The 17,223-nt window shown below is 46.9% G+C and overlaps 1 protein-coding gene across 3 annotated transcripts; it reads left to right on the top strand.

Moving 5' to 3' along the window:
• Positions 1–370: 370 nt before the first annotated feature.
• On the top strand, positions 371–12,586 carry LZTFL1 (leucine zipper transcription factor like 1). 3 transcript variants are annotated; one of them, XR_012380864.1, is made up of 11 exons: positions 371–528; positions 2,633–2,757; positions 4,601–4,819; positions 5,189–5,249; positions 6,392–6,463; positions 7,671–7,736; positions 7,823–7,900; positions 10,005–10,184; positions 10,934–11,037; positions 12,116–12,199; positions 12,296–12,586. XR_012380864.1 is itself a non-coding variant. In XM_025885588.2 (10 exons), the coding sequence occupies exons 1-10, from the start codon at positions 526–528 to the stop codon at positions 12,132–12,134; spliced, it is 903 nt and encodes a 300-aa protein (XP_025741373.1). In that variant the 5' UTR covers positions 371–525; the 3' UTR covers positions 12,135–12,586. The 3 variants fall into 3 exon arrangements, 2 of the variants coding, with proteins under 2 accessions (XP_025741373.1, XP_025741372.1); XM_025885588.2 differs by having other exon boundaries at positions 4,625–4,819; positions 12,116–12,586; XM_025885587.2 differs by having other exon boundaries at positions 12,116–12,586.
• Positions 12,587–17,223: the final 4,637 nt, after the last annotated feature.

Raw genomic sequence — 17,223 nt, 5'->3', positions numbered from 1 at the left:
CCTATCCTGGCCAAGCAGGCACCCCTGGAGAGAGGAGCAATCGGTCCGCGCCGCCCACGCCCAGGCCCCCTGAGACCACTGAAAAGTCGGTCTCCAAGCCACAGCCGGCGTCATCACCCAGCCCGGGAAGGGAGGGACAGGCCTTCCGAGCAACCCTGACTCCGATGCTCCAGAGCGCCTCTGAACGTGAGGGTCCAGGCGGCCTCTCCCCTCCCGTTACCATTGGCAACGGTGGCCTGCTCAAAAAGTCGGCGTGGCGTGGATGGGCGGGACTTCCGGCTCTGGAAGCAGTGCGCATGCGGCGGTCAGCCGGTCACAACGCACTTCCTGTCACGTGACCTTGATGACCAATAAAAGTGCGTCACTTCGGGTCACGTGCCTCCGTTCCCATTAGCAACCGGAGGCTTCTAAACAAGTTGCCCTCCCTCTGCATCTTCTGCGGCGCAACCACCCTCGGCGACCCCGGCTTGGCGGGGCTCCGCCTGGCCTCTCCCGCTCCTCTGGGCTGTGACTCCCGCCGCCGCCATGGTGAGTAGCCGGCCGGGAGCCACAGCGCGCGGAAGAGATGCCGAGCCGGGGCCGAGGGAGGGCGTGGCTGCAGCCGGGCTAAGCCGGCTCCTGGGCCTCCCGGCCGGCCCCCACAGTTCCGTTAACCTCGGCCGCAGCCCGTCCGGCGTAGCCGCAGCCTCTGTCCGCGGTGTCGCGACATTCCTCGTTCCCGCCTGGGTCGGCTGGGACCAAGTCACACCTTGAAGGTGGCTGGTGGAGGGAGCTGGAGGGAACGGCCGCCTGCAGAAGGCGCAGGGCAGGATTTTTCACTCTGTTCCTAAAACTCCCCAAGTTTTTGTTTTTTGTTTTTTTGTTTTACACACACACCCTTTCGCAGCATGAAAAGTTATGTATTATAACGAGTTGCGGAGGGAGAACGTGATGGAATCCGGCTTTCGGATGTCAGAGCGACTTTAAGAGTCCACACCATCCACTTTACAGCGCCGGAAACTTGGGTGATCCTTCATTTATTTTGACCTGTTCAGAAAAGACCAGCTGTTCCGTATGCTAAAACATATCTATTCACCTTTCCAGCGTATATAGAACGTCGGCTTAAATAGCAGCCCTACTTAGAAGAGTGCACAGTGTTCAGAAAAAGGGCTGAAACCAGAGTTTCGGGGCACCATTGAAATGGGCCACTGAACTACATCAGCAGTGAAATGAATGTAACATTGTGGGTCAGCTGTACTCAAATGTAAAACAAAAAATTTAAAAATAAATAAAAGCTCCCAGGTGATCATAGTAATAAAGAAAAGCTGCTGGTGAGCTTTACCAAAGCAATTTGAGTAGGTATGGGTTTGAGGACTAGGGGACAGCATGGGGATAGCAAGGGTAGAAAGGGTGTGGAGAAATGCAAGGGTAGCTAGAGGGATTCTCAGGTTTGAGGGGTTTTTGGGGGGGTGTTAAGCATTAATAAGGTTTATGTATATAGTCTTCCCTATAGTCTGAAGGAGGAAGAAACCTGTAGAATGTTGAGAGGGGAGAATACTTGGTTAATCAAGTCCTCCAGGAATTTGAAAGAGAACCAATTAAGGCCTGATGAAGATGTGACCTTCAAAAGGATGAACGCCTTGAAGTTCATTTGTCGGCACATGCTTTGTTGGCACATGTCTGTTCCTTGGGATGCACTGTGCTGGGGATGGGGGTACCTCAGGGAACCGGATGGGCAAGGTCCTTGCCTTTAGAGACATACGTCCCAAGGAAATCGAGACTGCAGGGAGAAGGTGTGTGGATGCAGAAAGGCCACTGCGAGTGACTTGGGAGCGGAAGGAGATCATGCCTGATTGTTGGCCCTTGGTGTTGGAGGCATCCCAACCCTGTGTGTCGATAGTGACAAGCCTGAAAAAGAGGCTTGGAAGTTAAACCTTAGTCTCCCATAGGAAGGCTATGATATATGATAGATCATTATTCTTAAAGATCATTCCTGACTCATTTAGTCCCTGCATTAGATGTTCAATTGTATGACGTCCTTTTCTTTTCAGCATACTATAAAATGAAAAAGAACTTCATTGATCTCTAGCTCATAGTTGTCAAGCTCTCATCTGGTTGAAGATAAAGACCCAATTAATGACTATTTCAAAACCAAATTCATTTTTTAAAGCTGTATTAGCTAAGGTAAGGTTAAGTTGGTATAGTAGATGTCCAAAAAAGCAGTGGTTTAAAGAATACAGAAGTATATTTCTCTCACTTAACAGCCATCTCACTACTCATCTGAGGTCCGTAGGTCAGCGGTGCTCCACAAAATCAGTCAGGGATACGGGTCCCTTTCATCCTGCTGTCCACCCGACCCCTCCAGTGAAATAGGTGTGACAAAGACACGCCCACATCATAGGGCTCAGGCTTTGGAGATGGCCCATGTCTCTTCTGCTCACGTCCATTTACTGAGCAGTAGTCATGTGGCCACACCAGGCTGCAGGAAGGGCTAGGAAGTATCATCTAGTTGGGCAGCCATTTACCCAGGAGGAAGGGAAGAACAGAATTTGGTGGACATCTAGCAATCGCTGCACCTGGATATCTTGTATATTTTCATCGTTGGTTCCTTCGTCACATCTTCAAGACTAACGATTGCGTCTCTCTCTTTTAGGCAGAGTTGGGCCTAAATGAGCACCATCAAAATGAAGTTATCAATTACATGCGTTTTGCTCGTTCAAAAAGAGGCCTGAGACTTAAAACTGTAGATTCCTGCTTCCAGGACCTCAAGGAGAGCAGGTATCAGAGGACTCTAAGGAAAGCCAGGGGGGAAACATGGATCCTTTCTGGGGGCCATAGTGGGGATGCTGTAGGAGAGGCCACACAAACCGTTGCTGGGATTATCATGATCAGTTACTCACTGAGAGTAGCTACACCATGCCTTGTGGATATGTGAAATTCAAGAAATTGGATTGTGGTGGAAGGAATCTATTACCAAACATACACATATGATAATTATGAGATTGCAGAGTTTCAGAAGAGCCATCAGGAAGTAGTGAAATGCATGTAGGTTAAGGATGGGCTTGCTGTATTAAAGATCCCAGAACTTCAATTACCTGAGTTATTAATTAAAGGATTAGAGCCATAAGGCATGACAATTAGCAAGAAAACCCCTACATAGCTCATAGTGAAGAATTAGAAGGGGGAGAAACAGCAGAAAACCATGAAAAACCATAATGAGCAGAAATTGTTAGTAGATGATGACTAGTTTTGTTGAACCAGTCCTGGAATAAAGTCCGTAGAAAATGCATGCCTGATCTAGAGAAAAACAGGGGAACCAAGGAAAGAGAAGGACTAAGCAATAAAGAGACATCAGATGACTTGGGGGGTCAGCCTTTGGCACAGTAAAACGTCAGGTGAGGTGGAAATGCACAAGGCCTCCACATGAGCACCGAATGCCATAAAGCCAGGCACGGCTCTCAGGAGCAGACACTGTCAGCTGTAGAGGGGAGGGGAGGGGCCGGCTTACTGTCAAAGTGCCCTGCACAGATACTTTCTCGGGATTCAGCTATTGTGCATGTTGCTGAGACTGCGGGAAATGATTGTGGGGCTGGGTCACTCCCCTGCGGGACCAGGGGCACACCACCTCCACCCTCTGAACCTGCATTCCCATCTGTAAAGTGAGGGGATTGAAGAAGATGGCTCTGAAGTTCCCTCCCGACCCAGACATTTTCTGTGGGAGAGTGGGTTTAATGCTATTGATGATGATGATGAGTGGTCAGTGCTCAGAGGAACTTTATTTTTTTTTTATTCAATCACTTAACATATTGTAGTACTAGTTTCAGAGGTAGAGGTCAGTGATTCATCAGTTGCATATGACACCCAGTGCTCATTACATCTCGAGCCCTCCTTGATGCCCATCACCCAGTTACCCCTTCCCCCTGCACCAGCAACCCTGTTTGTTTCCTACAGTTAAGAGTCTCTTATGGTTTGTCTCCGTCTCTGATTCCGTCTTGTTTTATTTTTTCCTCTCTTTCCCTATGATCCTCTGTTTTGTTTCTTAAATTCCACACATGAGTGAGATCATATGGTAATTGTCTTTGTCAGAGGAGCTTTAACTAAGATAAGTCAGTTTCTTTTTCATTTGGGCCTCAATGGTAAGAGAAGCAACATATAATGACCATTGATTTTCTTACAGTCATTTACTCTCATGTGAAGAGTTCATACAATTATTGAAATGCTAAACAAATAATAGAAAGAAAGGAGAAATAACACCTTCCAGGTGACTTTTGAAACAACTAAATGGATAAGACTAATTTTAGTGGAGATTAAAGTAAAAAAAAAAAAAATTTAACAAAAACTAAAGAAAAAAAGTAAATGTTTGGGGGACTGTTTGTGAGCACATAACCTTGTGTTAGAGGATGTGCACACCCACCGTGTGATCATTTTAGTAGACCTCAAAAATTACCTAAGCTTAGAAAAAAATGAACTGAGCTTAAATTATTTTTAGTATGTTTTATTAAGAAAGAAGATAGTTCCCAGAGAGATTTTCACTATAACCCTTGAACCCTTCAGATGACGTGAATGTGGGTTTCTGAGTTTTGTTGTATTTTGTAAATGGTTTGGGTTGTTTCTCCCGAAGGCTGGGCCTGTGGTTGTTTTTCAGGCTGGTGGAGGAGACCTTTACCGTAGACGAGGTGTCCGAGGTCCTGAGCGGGCTGCAGGCTGTGGTCTACAGCGAGGTAGAGTCTGAGCTCATCAACACAGCACACACCAACGTGTTGCTTCTGCGGCAGCTCTTCTCACAGGCTGAGAAGTGGTACCTCAAGCTACAGACCGATATCTCTGAACTTGAAAACAGGTACTCAACGTCCGTACCTGTAGTTAGGACAAGAGAGGCCCAGGCATGATCTCAAAAGTTAGCGAATGCCTTTGCCACTTGTTTTCTTAAGACTGGGGGGTGAGAAAGTCTGGGGAGAGCTGCAGCAACGCGTCTGGTCACCGAGTGATCTCTTAGGTGCAGGATACTGGAATATTCCAATTTGGCCCATGTCGTTTGGGTTCCGGGCCATTAGTAACTAAGTATCATTTTGGATCTGGTGACGTTTCCTTCATGGTGCTCCGTCCTCCCTGCCATGTTGTAGTAGATCGGTACCAGTGGTTGTATTCTGTGGGTGTGGTCCAGATCTAAAACGAACATTTTTTTTTCGTATTTGTTTTTATCTTCAAGAGAATTATTAGAACAAGTTGCAGAATTTGAAAAAGCAGAATTTACATCTTCAAATAAGAAGGTAATTTTTAGTCATTCTAAGTCCATATCTTAATAGCCAGTGTTTAAAATCCTCAAGTTGCCCAGAGCATTCAGAGGTTAAAGTGAAAACCATCAAGGAAGAGCATTCAATTCAAGAGCAGACTTCAAAGATTGCCTCATATTTTCAGGCAAAAAAAACACTTTAGAAGGAACCATGAAAAATTGCTTCTGTCTCCTTTCGCTCACTCGTACGTGCTCGCTCTCTCTCTCTCTCTCTCTCTCTCTCACACACACACACACACACACACACACACACGGAATCCCCGAAGTCCATCCCACTCCCTGCCATATAAACTCTTCACCCAGATAATGCTCAGCACGGCTATCCACCCCGGCCCTGTCTCTCCTGCTGCATGACCTTGAGCGGGTTGCCTGAGGCAGCCGAGCCTTGTTTGCCTCATCTGTCAAATGGAGACAGTCCTCGCAGTGACTAGTGACCTGCTTCTCTTTTCGATCATTCTCTTCATTTGCAGTGACCACGTAATACGGCATCGTGCAGATGCACCGCAAATGCTCCCTGGTGTCCGGGCAAGAAAAATGGTGCTGAGAGGTCACGAACATACACATACAAAACAGTTTCCCAGTTATTCCTTTGGAACGTGTTTCTGGCTGAGACATTTCCGAGTCAGAGGGCATGCATTCACCTGTTTTTAACGCATATTGCCAAACTGCCAGAATATTTGCGCCAAGTTACTCCTCGCCTGCGGTGTAGCCACACTAGGACCATTTTCCCTGACTTGGGTTCATGCGGAAGTCTCTTTCAACCCCCACATGTTAAAATTCCTGTCCCTAGAGGCCGGCATCTGTATCTGCTCTGGCTTCGAGCACCTTCCCTCCTGCCTTTCCTCCCTCCTTTCCCTTCCATCTGAATTTATTTAAAAGGATATGGGGAGGATGGGTTCACTTGCGTCTCTAATCTGTTTGGGGCACCGCGGGCCAGGCACTGTCCTCGTCACTGGGGCATAGCAGAGAACCAAACCTACAAAAACCCCCACCCCATGGAGCTGGCATCCCCGTGGATATGATTTTAAAATGTTTTCCACTCAGAAAGTGCAGGTGTTGAGTAATTACATGTGGTTTCTTCTGCGGTGATTTTGGTTTGGTTTCTTTCTTTTGCGTCAGCCCATCATAGATACCATGAAGCCAAAACTTGCTCCACTTAACGAAGGTGGAACCACGGAACTCCTGAACAAGGTAATGTCCTTGTTGCGAGAAAGGCAGACCCTCTGACTCAGCCCTCTCTTGGTCTGCACAGCTGGAGGGCGGAAAACCTGAGGTAGGAGGCAGCGGATTCGGGCTTTGGTCCACTGAGGGTAATTAGTCCATTGTAGTTGGTCTACTTCATGGTTCCCGTGGGCCAGAAGAGGGCACTCACCTTCCAGAAAGTCTGAAGCAACTCTTAACTGCATCTTTTCATGGTGACGTGAAGGGTATGGCGTTTTGGACAGTGTTTACTGATGGACATTTGAAGTTCATGATCCACAATAGCAATGATGGGGTTTTTTATTAGGAGGTTTATAAAAATTAACTACCAGTATACAAATATTTTTCACGACTCCTGTATTCTCAACATTGTGCTAGATGTTATTAGATAAAAAGCAATGTAATACTTAGTCTTTTGTCCTCAAAAACCTTATAGTCTCATTGAGAGGGGAGAATTAATCTTCTGGAAATGGGGGCATGCTAATCTGTGGGTGCCCAGGGTGGCCGAGAAAACACAGTTCCACCTGGGTGTGAGCAGTTGAGGACAGACTTTGGGGGAAGGTGGTCCCTGAGCTGGGCTGAAGGCTAAAGACAGATGAAGTTGTCGGAGGGAAGAAAGGGGGCATGGCAGACAGGGCAATGGCGTGGGCAGCAGTGAAAGGCAGAAGGAAGCCTGCGCGGTTTGGCACGGAGCGCTGTGCTCTCTGACCGGGCTGATGTGCGTGTTGGAGCGCAGGGAGGAAGAAGACTGGGCTCACAGCTGACTCTCATGATGGAGCTGCTTGAAGCAAAGGCCTGTGTCTTCAGCTCAGACAGAAGCATTTAGAGGCTTGGGCATACAGCATGGCACTGAGAAGAGACCATGTTTTAGGATAAGTACCGGTGGTGTGCTGTGTCAGCCGGGAAAAGACCCAAAAGTGGCAGAACCAGCTAGGTGGGAGGTGGCAGAGAAGGGCCGAGGACAGAGACCTGAAGGGAGCCTGAGAGACTGGGCAAGGGCTTAGAGCCACAGGTGACTCACAGATGTGGAGGCCGGTGGGCTGGGCGGGACAGGGATAGCACCAGCAACCAGGGCACGTAGATACTCAAGCTGTTCTAGAATTTAAGTTTAATTTTACAATTAAATTTTTAAGGGCAACACTTTTAAGTATGAAAAATACCGTAGCTAAAATAATAAACCTTGAATTTACTCACAAAGGAAATTTCCAGACTTCAAGAAGAGAACGAGAAATTGAAGTCAAGGCTGAAGACCATTGAAATGCAGGTAACTGAGAAATACTTTGACAAAATTATTGAAAGCGTTGCCTGCAGACCGAATACTGAATGTGTTTTGTTTAAATCTGCTTATAGGCAACCCATGCATTAGATGAGAAGTCAAAGCTAGAAAGAGCACTGCAGGATTTACAGCTCAACCAAGGAAATCAAAAGGTGAGAGAAGTTTTGAATATAGTCGACAATACTGTAATAATTTTGTGACCATGGGTAACTGCAGTTATCACGGGGATCCCTTTGTATGGCCCAGAAATACTGAATCACTGTGATGGACACCTGAAAATGACAGGGCATTGCATGTTAATTATACTTCAATTTTTTAAAAAAGGCAGACTAAGTCTCAGCTGTCTTTTTCCCTTTTTCAAATAGAATAAAGATACAAACCCCAACACTAAAGTGTTGGGGCGCCTGGGTGGTTCAGTTGCTTGGGCGTCTGACTCTTGATCTCGCTCAGGTCCTGACCTCAGGGTCTTGAGTTCGAACCCTGCACTGGGCTCCGTGCTGGGCTCCACAAGGGCATGGAGCTACTTTAAGAAGTCGTCTTAGTTACTGTTCGTTATCACCCACTCCTGTCACTCCTGAGAGGGAGGCCACTGTTGTCCTGCCTCAGGACACCCCTGTCCAGGAAAGGCCGGAGTGGGGGACATCGCTGGGGCAGGTACGCAGCTCACAGGCTTCCCATGCCTCCAGAGCCCACTAGCACACAGATACTCTGAAGTTTATGTTTTTTTAAGTTCTTCCCCCTTTTACTTTGACATTCCCATTACAGTGGGGGAAAGGAAGTGAAGAAAGGAGGAATTTTTAGTTCATTGGATGTGTATTTGGTTTTATTATACAGAACTTGTTATTAGTTAAGTCAGCCTTCGGTGAGTATGACAAGATAGAATGAGTCTACGGGGTCTGCATCCTCACATCCACCTGCGTCTGGTGGTACTCGGGACGATGTGCTGAAATGCCTGGCTCTCCAGGCCTGTCTGAGTGGGCCACCGAGTACCGCTCCCACTGTGGGAAGTTCTCACGTGCTCAGTTCTGTGTCCTGGGGCCTTCCCGTCGGCGCCAGGTGCCGGAACAGACTTCCTGTCAGCCGGTCCATGTGAGCAGATTTGCAGGGCGGCCCTAGCTTTTCTCATGTCTGCTAAACAGTCCCCAGACTTACGTCGTTAGACTTCTATTGTTACACTTTTTTTTTAAGATTTTATTTGTTTATTTGACAGAGAGAGACACGGCGAGAGAGGGAACACAAGCAGGGGGAGTGGGAGAGGGAGAAGCCGGCTTCCCGTGGAGCAGGGAGCCCGATGCAGGACTCGATCCCAGGACCCTGGGATCATGACCTGAGCCGAAGGCAGACGCTTAATGACTGAGTCACTCAGGCGCCCCTGATGAATTTGTTTTAAAAGCCATTTTGGACTTTGTTCCAATTTTACTTTTCAGATTTTGGCAAAAGCAAAAGGTGTACATGCTTTCACTAGCTGCAGTGAAGTAAAATCTTTTCAAAAGACTAGATTTCAAAAATGAGTGAGGAATTTTGTCGGTAGTACTGCTTTATCTTTATATTTAGCAAATATATAGACCATTTTCCTGTTTAGTAATACAACTTTTTTGTATTAAAAATGTATCCAGTCAAAAACAAGATCCAGCTGCTTCTATAATGCCAACAGTGTGCAAACGTGCATATGGCATTTATACAAAAAAAAAAAAAACCTTAAAATCTTATAAATTTAGCAAGCCGTATAATCAGTAAGCATTGATTAGGCTCTCATATCTTAATGCAAATAATGATTAAGACATATGTCTATTAAATTTTTGATATAAACTCTGTTAAGTTTATTATTTTTCTGTCTGTATCATTCAAAAGTCTTCACCAGGATTTTTTTTTTTTACCCTGACTTTTCAAGGACGGAACTTGTTTGCCATCCCTACCCAGGGACACACAACCTTGTCAGATTTAGGGTCTCACCTCTCTCCTGTTCCTCTTTGGAATTCCAGCAATTCATAAATGATATTTTACCTGTCTGGAGATGAGTGACTACTGAGCGTTGCTGTGTGCAGGACACGGGGCACGGGGGCTGAGGGTGAGCTGCGCGTGCTGGCGACCCTGTAGGAGCAGGAGCTTACCCAGGCTGGCGGGGCGGGGTGCAGCGGAGGCGACGTGCGCATGCACAACATTTGCTTTCATGTCATGATGCTGAATCACTGTTGTAAAACAGTCACCAGTCAGGATGTCAACATGAAATTATATCAGTGCATGTATCTTTCGTAGGATTTTATAAAAGCCCAAGACTTGAATCAAGACTTGGAAAACACGGTTGCTGCTTTGAAGAGTGAGTTTCAGAAGACACTTAATGACAAGACAGAAAACCAGAAGTCCCTGGAAGAGAATCTGGCGACAGCCAAGCATGACCTACTCAGGGTTCAGGAGCAGCTGAGCATGGCTGAAAAGGTCAGATTTGTCTGTGTGTGTCTACCTAGCTGAGGAACAAGGGTCACTGAGGGACACATTGGGGGCCAGCCGCAGATTTTCCTTATTTTTTCTCAGTGTATTGGCCAATACATGTTAGAAATTTATCATTTCTGGGCATTGAGATCCTTCTGTCTTTGGCACTAAGATATCTATGGTAATAAAAAGTCGCCACTCCTTCCTATGGAATGGTCAAAGACTCCTCCATGGATAGCTTCCGTGAGCTGCCCTGCACCCCCATGTCGCCCATCCCTCCCACAGCCCGGCACAGGGATGGGTGGCTTCTCTTTAAAGGATTCTATCCCTTGTTCTTAATTTCTATGAAATACATAGAGAACCATGTTCTTCAGTTTAGGGATTAGACTCTTAAGCATACGGGAGCTAAAATGTAACTGAACAAAAAAATCCTCCTCCTAGAATGCTGGTACCACTTTGGGATGTGGGGGAAAGTCATGCTTATTTCACCTGAGAATTAGTTTACTGTTTCAAACAGATTTCTCATTGTACTTAGTTACACGCTGACAGTGCTCCTGTTTTATGGACTTCTCCTTTGAAGGAATGTATTTTTAAGATCTGCATAGCCTTAATTTTATATAAGTAAATTTTAAAAAGAAATTGGAAAAGAATATAAATGGAGTATTAGTAAAATTAGAACAAAAATAGACATGTTTATGAGATGTGTTACTTCTTCACTGTTTCGTAGTAATGTACTGACATTTTTCACTGTGCAGGAATTAGAGAAGAAATTCCAACAAACAGCAGCTTATCGAAACATGAAAGAGATTCTCACCAGGAAGAATGACCAAATCAAAGACCTGAGGAGAAGACTGGCCAAGTAAGCCTTGCGGATCCCGTGCGGCTCTTGGATTTGTCTCAGCGCCGATTGATGTGTGTTCTTCACTGAATCTCAGTTTGTGTCCAAAGAGGGCAGGCCCGGGGGTGCTTGCTGTCATTTAGTCCAGAAGGCTGCATCTGAGGAGAGCAGAGGGGCTTTGGCCAGGTCTCGTCCGTACTGCCCACAAGGGCTGCAGCCAGGACTTTAGAGAGAGAGAGAGAGAGAGAGAGAGAGAGAGACACCCCCCCACACACACACAGCTGCACTAGACTACCCTTGGCAACGGATTCCTTTAAGCAGGGTAGCAGAAAGGAAACCCAGCAAGCTAACAGGGCACCCTTGGGCATTTCTCCTCAGGAGTGTCCTTAGGAGCCTAAGACCCGGTCATCCTGTGCCCTCCCTCAGTGACAATTCAGATGGTGGAGAATGTGGTCCCTGCAGGTGGGCGCCATTGGCGGACCAGGTCTCCAACCGCGTGCTGCCCTGGGAGGAGGGACGGTGTGTTACCGGGACTCAGTGTACAGCGCGGGGAGCCCGCGACGGGCCCGGCCGTAGTCACGGCTCAGCCCCCAGTCCTCCCGGCGCACATGGGCTCTGCCCCTCAGGCTCGTTTATGTCCTCCGCGGTTTGATCTGGAAACTCCGCTGCCATTTTACTTTTATCAGGGCTCCAGGGGAACAGAGCGAGGAAGTAAATCCCAGATCCAGTTCATCTGTAGCGAGGGGGCTTTGTTAACCTTGTCCTCACGTGGTCCCGTCAGCACTTTGTGTCCATATGACAACTCGGATAATTACAGAGTTTCTGCTGTCCTAAGCTGTCATGGGTCTGAATGCCAGATCCAGAGAGTTGGGGTCCAAAGGTGTCCTCACGCTTCGCTGGTCCTTTGTCCTTTGTCCCCCTGTTGGGGGAGCCCCCTCATAGTGCCGTGGCTGTCTTTGGCTTCCGCCCCAGTACTGATTCTACGTTACTGGGATAGTCACTGGAGAGCTTGCAGGTAAACTCACTGGGTAACGACGATAGCAACAAAAAGTATCATGATGTTATTTGTGGTCTTAACAGAATTTTTATCTCTTTCCAGGTACGAACCTGAAGACTAAAACCCGAAGAAGATTTCTTCTGGAAGTTGCCACCATGTGAAAGTACAAGCTGTTTCGCACCTCAGGCATGTATTTTGAAGCAGTCTGTTACATTCCCTCTCTTTATTTTTCTAATCTATAGGCTTTGCTTCTAATATTTAGACTGAGACTTCCCGTTTCAGTTACCTAATTGAGAAGAGGGGAACCTACTGACCGACTCTGGCCAGTTGTCCCAGACTCCTCTGAGCGCACCTGAGTCTTAGTTCCGATGCGGTGAGAATTCTTTATTAGTAAAGAAGAGACGTTTAGAGCGGGAAGAAGAGTCTTAGCCTTTCGCATTAGCATAAAGAGTGTACTGTTTCAATAAATGTTAAAGCTAGCATCGTCTGTTCTCGTGCATTCCCCGGGGTAAAAACAAAAACAGAGTTACTAAAGATAGTTATTACAAATAAACCTTATTTTTCAAAATCAAATTCATTTTCTCTATTTCATTATAAAATAGGAATGCATTGAAAATGTGCCCGCCAACTTTTATAGGTAGCATTTTTATCAATTATAAGGAAAATTAACAGAAACACGAGGATTCGATTAACTTCCGTCTCGAGCTAAATGCTGTAATTATCAGAGGACGTGCAGACATTTTTTGCAGCCCAACTTACCATGAATCTGGATCACTGATGGAGAAGTCAGACCCATCCCGTACTTCTACAGTTGGGCAAGTGTCCGGACCCAGAATAAATAGAATCTTTGTACTTCAGTTTTCCAGAATATTCTCTTAAATTATACTTTTAAAATGACTTATATTCAACATAAAATCAGTTACCAGACCTAAGATTCAACTTTGATCATAGTTTATTTGTACGCATCTACAGTAACTGCATTTTCAAGGGGTTCTGATTATATTTCCATTGGTTCTGCTTTTTCCTTGAGTGATTTTGGATAAATCATTAGACATGAGGCCTCAAGCTCCGCAGTCATGTAATGCAATGATTTGCCATAAAGATAAATAAAATAAGGTCCACAAAGCAGCAATGCGTCGGAAAGAAAGGCCTGACTTCTGTCACGTTATTTAGAAAGTAATTGTTCGCATTTCCAGAAGCAGAGTGTCACACCCTAAATGAGTGCTGTCTGCTGAGAGAGGTCATCCCACTTGGACAAATGAAGATTTTGTTCACTAAGAAGAGTTTACTGATCAGATGATAAGGCTCATCATTGCTTTTATTCAAGCTTTTAATATTAGCCTTGAATTTGCTGTTTTTCTTGGACGCTTTATGTTAAAATATTGAAGGAAGAAATGATAAAGGCTAAGACAGACAGCCTCCCCTGAAGAGGACACAGAAGGCAGTCTTAAAAAGATGAACGGATTAGGGAAGGGAGGGAAAAATCCAACAGGCCAGCATTTATTGCATATTCTCTCCCCACCTCCCCTCACCGTTCAGGTCCCTCATCAATCTCTCTTCCTTCTAGAGCTTAGTTCTTTAGGCCCAAAATGATAGTCTCTCCAAAAATCTATCCCATTACTTAAGGACCAGGATATTCTATATAATTCAGAAACAGAACATGCTAGTAGATCCGTCAGAGACCATTTAATCATTCCTTCCCTGCATCTTTCTGAATGTGATGCCCATGGGGGAAGAAGAGGTGTTGAGAAACCTATATTGCTAAGTAAAATTTCAACTTGTTTTTTGGTAGCAACTTTGAAATATTCTGTTTAGTGTGTTCCAGTCCGATAATGAATTCAAAAGTATTTCTGAAACCTTAAAACCTAACTGTGCCCCACGTGAAGATACATACATTCTTTGACATAAATCAACGTGATGATTCTGTCACATCTAAATACCTTGTGCTCTGCTTTTGCCCAGCGTCGGGCTCCCTGCCCAGTGGGTGTGTGGGTGTGTGTGTGGGTGTGTGTGTGGGTGTGTGTGTGTGTGTGTGTGTTTACTCATGCCTTTAGCAAAATGAAGTTTTAAATGTTTATTTTTTGCATATTTACCCAGTTTTAAGACTTATCTCACTTGACTGAGAAAACAAGCCTTTCTGGTCTATATATTTTGGGCTCCTAAGAGCATTGGCTCAAGCCTTGCTTAACCTTCCCGTATGCTACGCCGTCTACACAGTATATCTCCCGTCTTCCCATGTGCTAAGCCGTCTACACGGTATATCTCCCGTCTTCCCGTGTGCTAAACCGTCTACACGGTATATTCCTGGCTGTCATGATGCAGCTTTGGTTGAACTTAAAAATTCAAGGCTCCCGCTAAGTTATGACTTAGACCTTTGGTTGACAAAAGTAAGTATAAAGGGTTTTTATTATTAATTTCTTTTCAACATTTAAGCATTCCATTTTTTTCCTCACTATGTGTTATGTTCTGAGTCTCTGTTAACTGTCTAATGATCATCCACTTGCATCTTATAAGACTATTTATTAGGAAAATATTGCTCTACATTGAATTGAATGTGTAATTCTGTTTCATAAAACTTCTGCTATTTGTTATTTCCATTCTGATGAATGAAACAATCCATGGAGATGCTTATATTTTTAAATGCTAGGTGCTGTTAGATAGAGTGGATTGCACACATTTGGCATTAATGATTTCCTTGGCTTATGTGTAAATGCTTATTATATTCTAAAACTTTGCCATTAGAAATTCGAGACCTGATTCCTCTCGTGTAAGCAAGTCTTTTAAAAATAAAAGACAAGGGGCGCCTGGATGGTTCAGTTGTTAAGCGTCTGCCTTCAGCTCAGGTCATGTTCCCAGGGTCCTGGGATCGAGCCCCGCATCGGGCTCCCTGCTCCGCGGGAAGCCAGCTTCTCCCTCTCCCACTCCCCCCGCTTGTGTTCCCTCTCTCGCTGTGTCTGTCTCTGTCAAATAAATAAATAAAATCTTTAAAAAAATAAATGAATAAAAATAAAAGACAAAATGGTAGTATTTAGACAATACTATTTTTTAAAAGATTTTATTTATTTGAGAGAGAGAGCATGAGCTGAGGGGAGGGTCAGAGGGCAAGGAAGAAACAGACTCCCTGCGGAGCCGGGAGCCCGATGCGGGGCTCGATCCCAGGACCCCAAGATCATGACCTGAGCCAAAGGCAGACGCTTAACCAACTGAGCCAGCCAGGCGCCCCTAGATAATACTATTTAAACAACAATTTTTAATACCACACAGAAAAAAAAGTTGGAGTATTTTACAGATTAAAAAACCACTGATACTAGATAAAGCAAAATTGGAATTTGAAAATCCTTCATGAACTTTTCGAAGTAACAGTAGGATGTGAGGTGGGGACGGTGTACCAGAAATGAGGTGGGTGGCCCCTCACTGCCTTGCAGAGAACTGAGGAGGGGCCCCGTGCTGCGCACAGACTCACGTTCTGGAATCCTGTCCGTTGGAGAATCGGAAGTCCTAGGGAGCTGGGTTGTGCAGCAGCAGCCCTACTGTGTGCCGGGGCCCGCAGAGGACAGCCCCCAGCAGGCTGCTCGCCAGCACGCATCGCCTCCCTCCTTGTCCCAGCGGGGGCAGTGCCAAGGGGAGAGCTGTCTGCCCGCCGGCGGGCCCTCCTGTCTGGTGCCCACTCCAGCAGGCCGTCCCTCTGAGCCCTCTGGCCCCAGCCTCACTGCACCTTGGCCTCCAACCTCCCGGGAGGCATTGCAGCAGTGTGGTAGGACTGGCTTCGAGCGTCCTTGCCAAGGCGCCAAATCCCGCGTCACAGAGGAGAACCCACGGCTCAGGAAACTCTCCTTAGCCAGCTTCTGGTCCATCACCCGCTGGGTGCCCACGCACGCTCTTCCAGCTCCTGCCGACCCACGCGAGCCAGCTTCTTCAGCTCTTTGCGGGGAATAATTCCCTTCCTTTCCGAGCAGGACAGTATCTCTTGCCACAGGCCATGCTGGTACTCATCCCCGTTGTCTGATTTAGGAGAAACGAGTGCAAGTGGGGGCAGGTCGTGGGGAGGACAGAGGTTCTCTGGCCGGTCTTCTCTGTCAAGAGAGGCCTTCATGTGATTCCCACGTGAGGGGAGGCTGCTTTCTAGCCCGGGCATGAGCCACTCGCTAGATCCAAGCATTCAGGGGGGGCCTGGGGTACCAAGGCGCTTGAGGGCATCTGCCCAGATGGGCCCATCTCACATCTCAGAGTCCCCGCCCTTCCTAATCAGAGCCTGGCTCCAGCCACGGGGACTTGCCAGGCCTGAGTACTTGGTCCACTTCGTGATCATGCCACTCGCGATCCCATCCTGGCCTGATTCTCAGCACATCCTGCCGTCTGCATAGAGGAGGTGTGGGTCTCTTCAGTGTGCCCTGGGGCATTCGGATTGTCACGGCATCTCCTGTGGTGACAGCTGGTTGGCCAGAGCCTGCTGCTCTCCTCGTCACCCCGGTCGTTCCCAGGCTGGAGTTCAGTAGCTGGCCCGGCAGCACGCCAGCGTCTGTCACCTCCGCACTCCACATCAGGAGTGGGATCCTGTTGTCGTCTGGCTGGCATCCAAGTCCAGTTGTTGGGCTCCCCTAAAAGCAGGTCCTGAGACAAGGGTTTTGGTTGAAGTAGTTTACTTGGCAGGGGACCCCAGGAAGCAGAGTGAGGGCATGGGCTGTGAGGCAGGAAAGGGAAGCAAGCGGAGAAAGGGTATGTTCATGCGTAGGTGACCACTGTGGACCACCAAGCTCCATCCCACTCAGGAGTGAGGAGGCCAGGGCGTCATTCCCCAGCTCCTTGTTTATCAGGTTGAGCATTGCTCCTGGGATGTTAACTCCCAGCTCTTCTTGTGCCTGGGTTGAGCGTGCTCCAATGTTCAAGAAAGGCCCTTGGGTGAAGAGCCACAAACCTCCAGTGGGAAGTGTAGGGCAGTGATGGCACATGGTCCCACGTGCTATCCCACAGAAGCTAAATGCAGTGGATGTTCTATACATGCTGTCAATACTTCTCAAAGGCTGAACTCAGAGGAGAAATAACAAACCCTGCTCAGCCTGTTAGCCCAGTGCACTCACGTGGCCAGACCACAGCTGCCTTCCCATAGCAGCAGCTCTGAGGAAAAGACTATCCCTGGACTGAGCGAGCACTCAGGCCAGACCTCCCCTCGGTGACTCAAGTATGAGGGCCCATTATAGAAGCTCAGTCCT

This window comes from Callorhinus ursinus, unplaced genomic scaffold (assembly GCF_003265705.2).
Source record: "Callorhinus ursinus isolate GAN/ISIS: 27379988/994484 unplaced genomic scaffold, GSC_fseal_2.0 scaffold15, whole genome shotgun sequence".
Lineage (NCBI taxonomy): Eukaryota > Metazoa > Chordata > Mammalia > Carnivora > Otariidae > Callorhinus > Callorhinus ursinus.
Note: the sequence above shows the minus strand (reverse complement) of the source record. Positions and strands in the feature narration are given on the sequence as shown.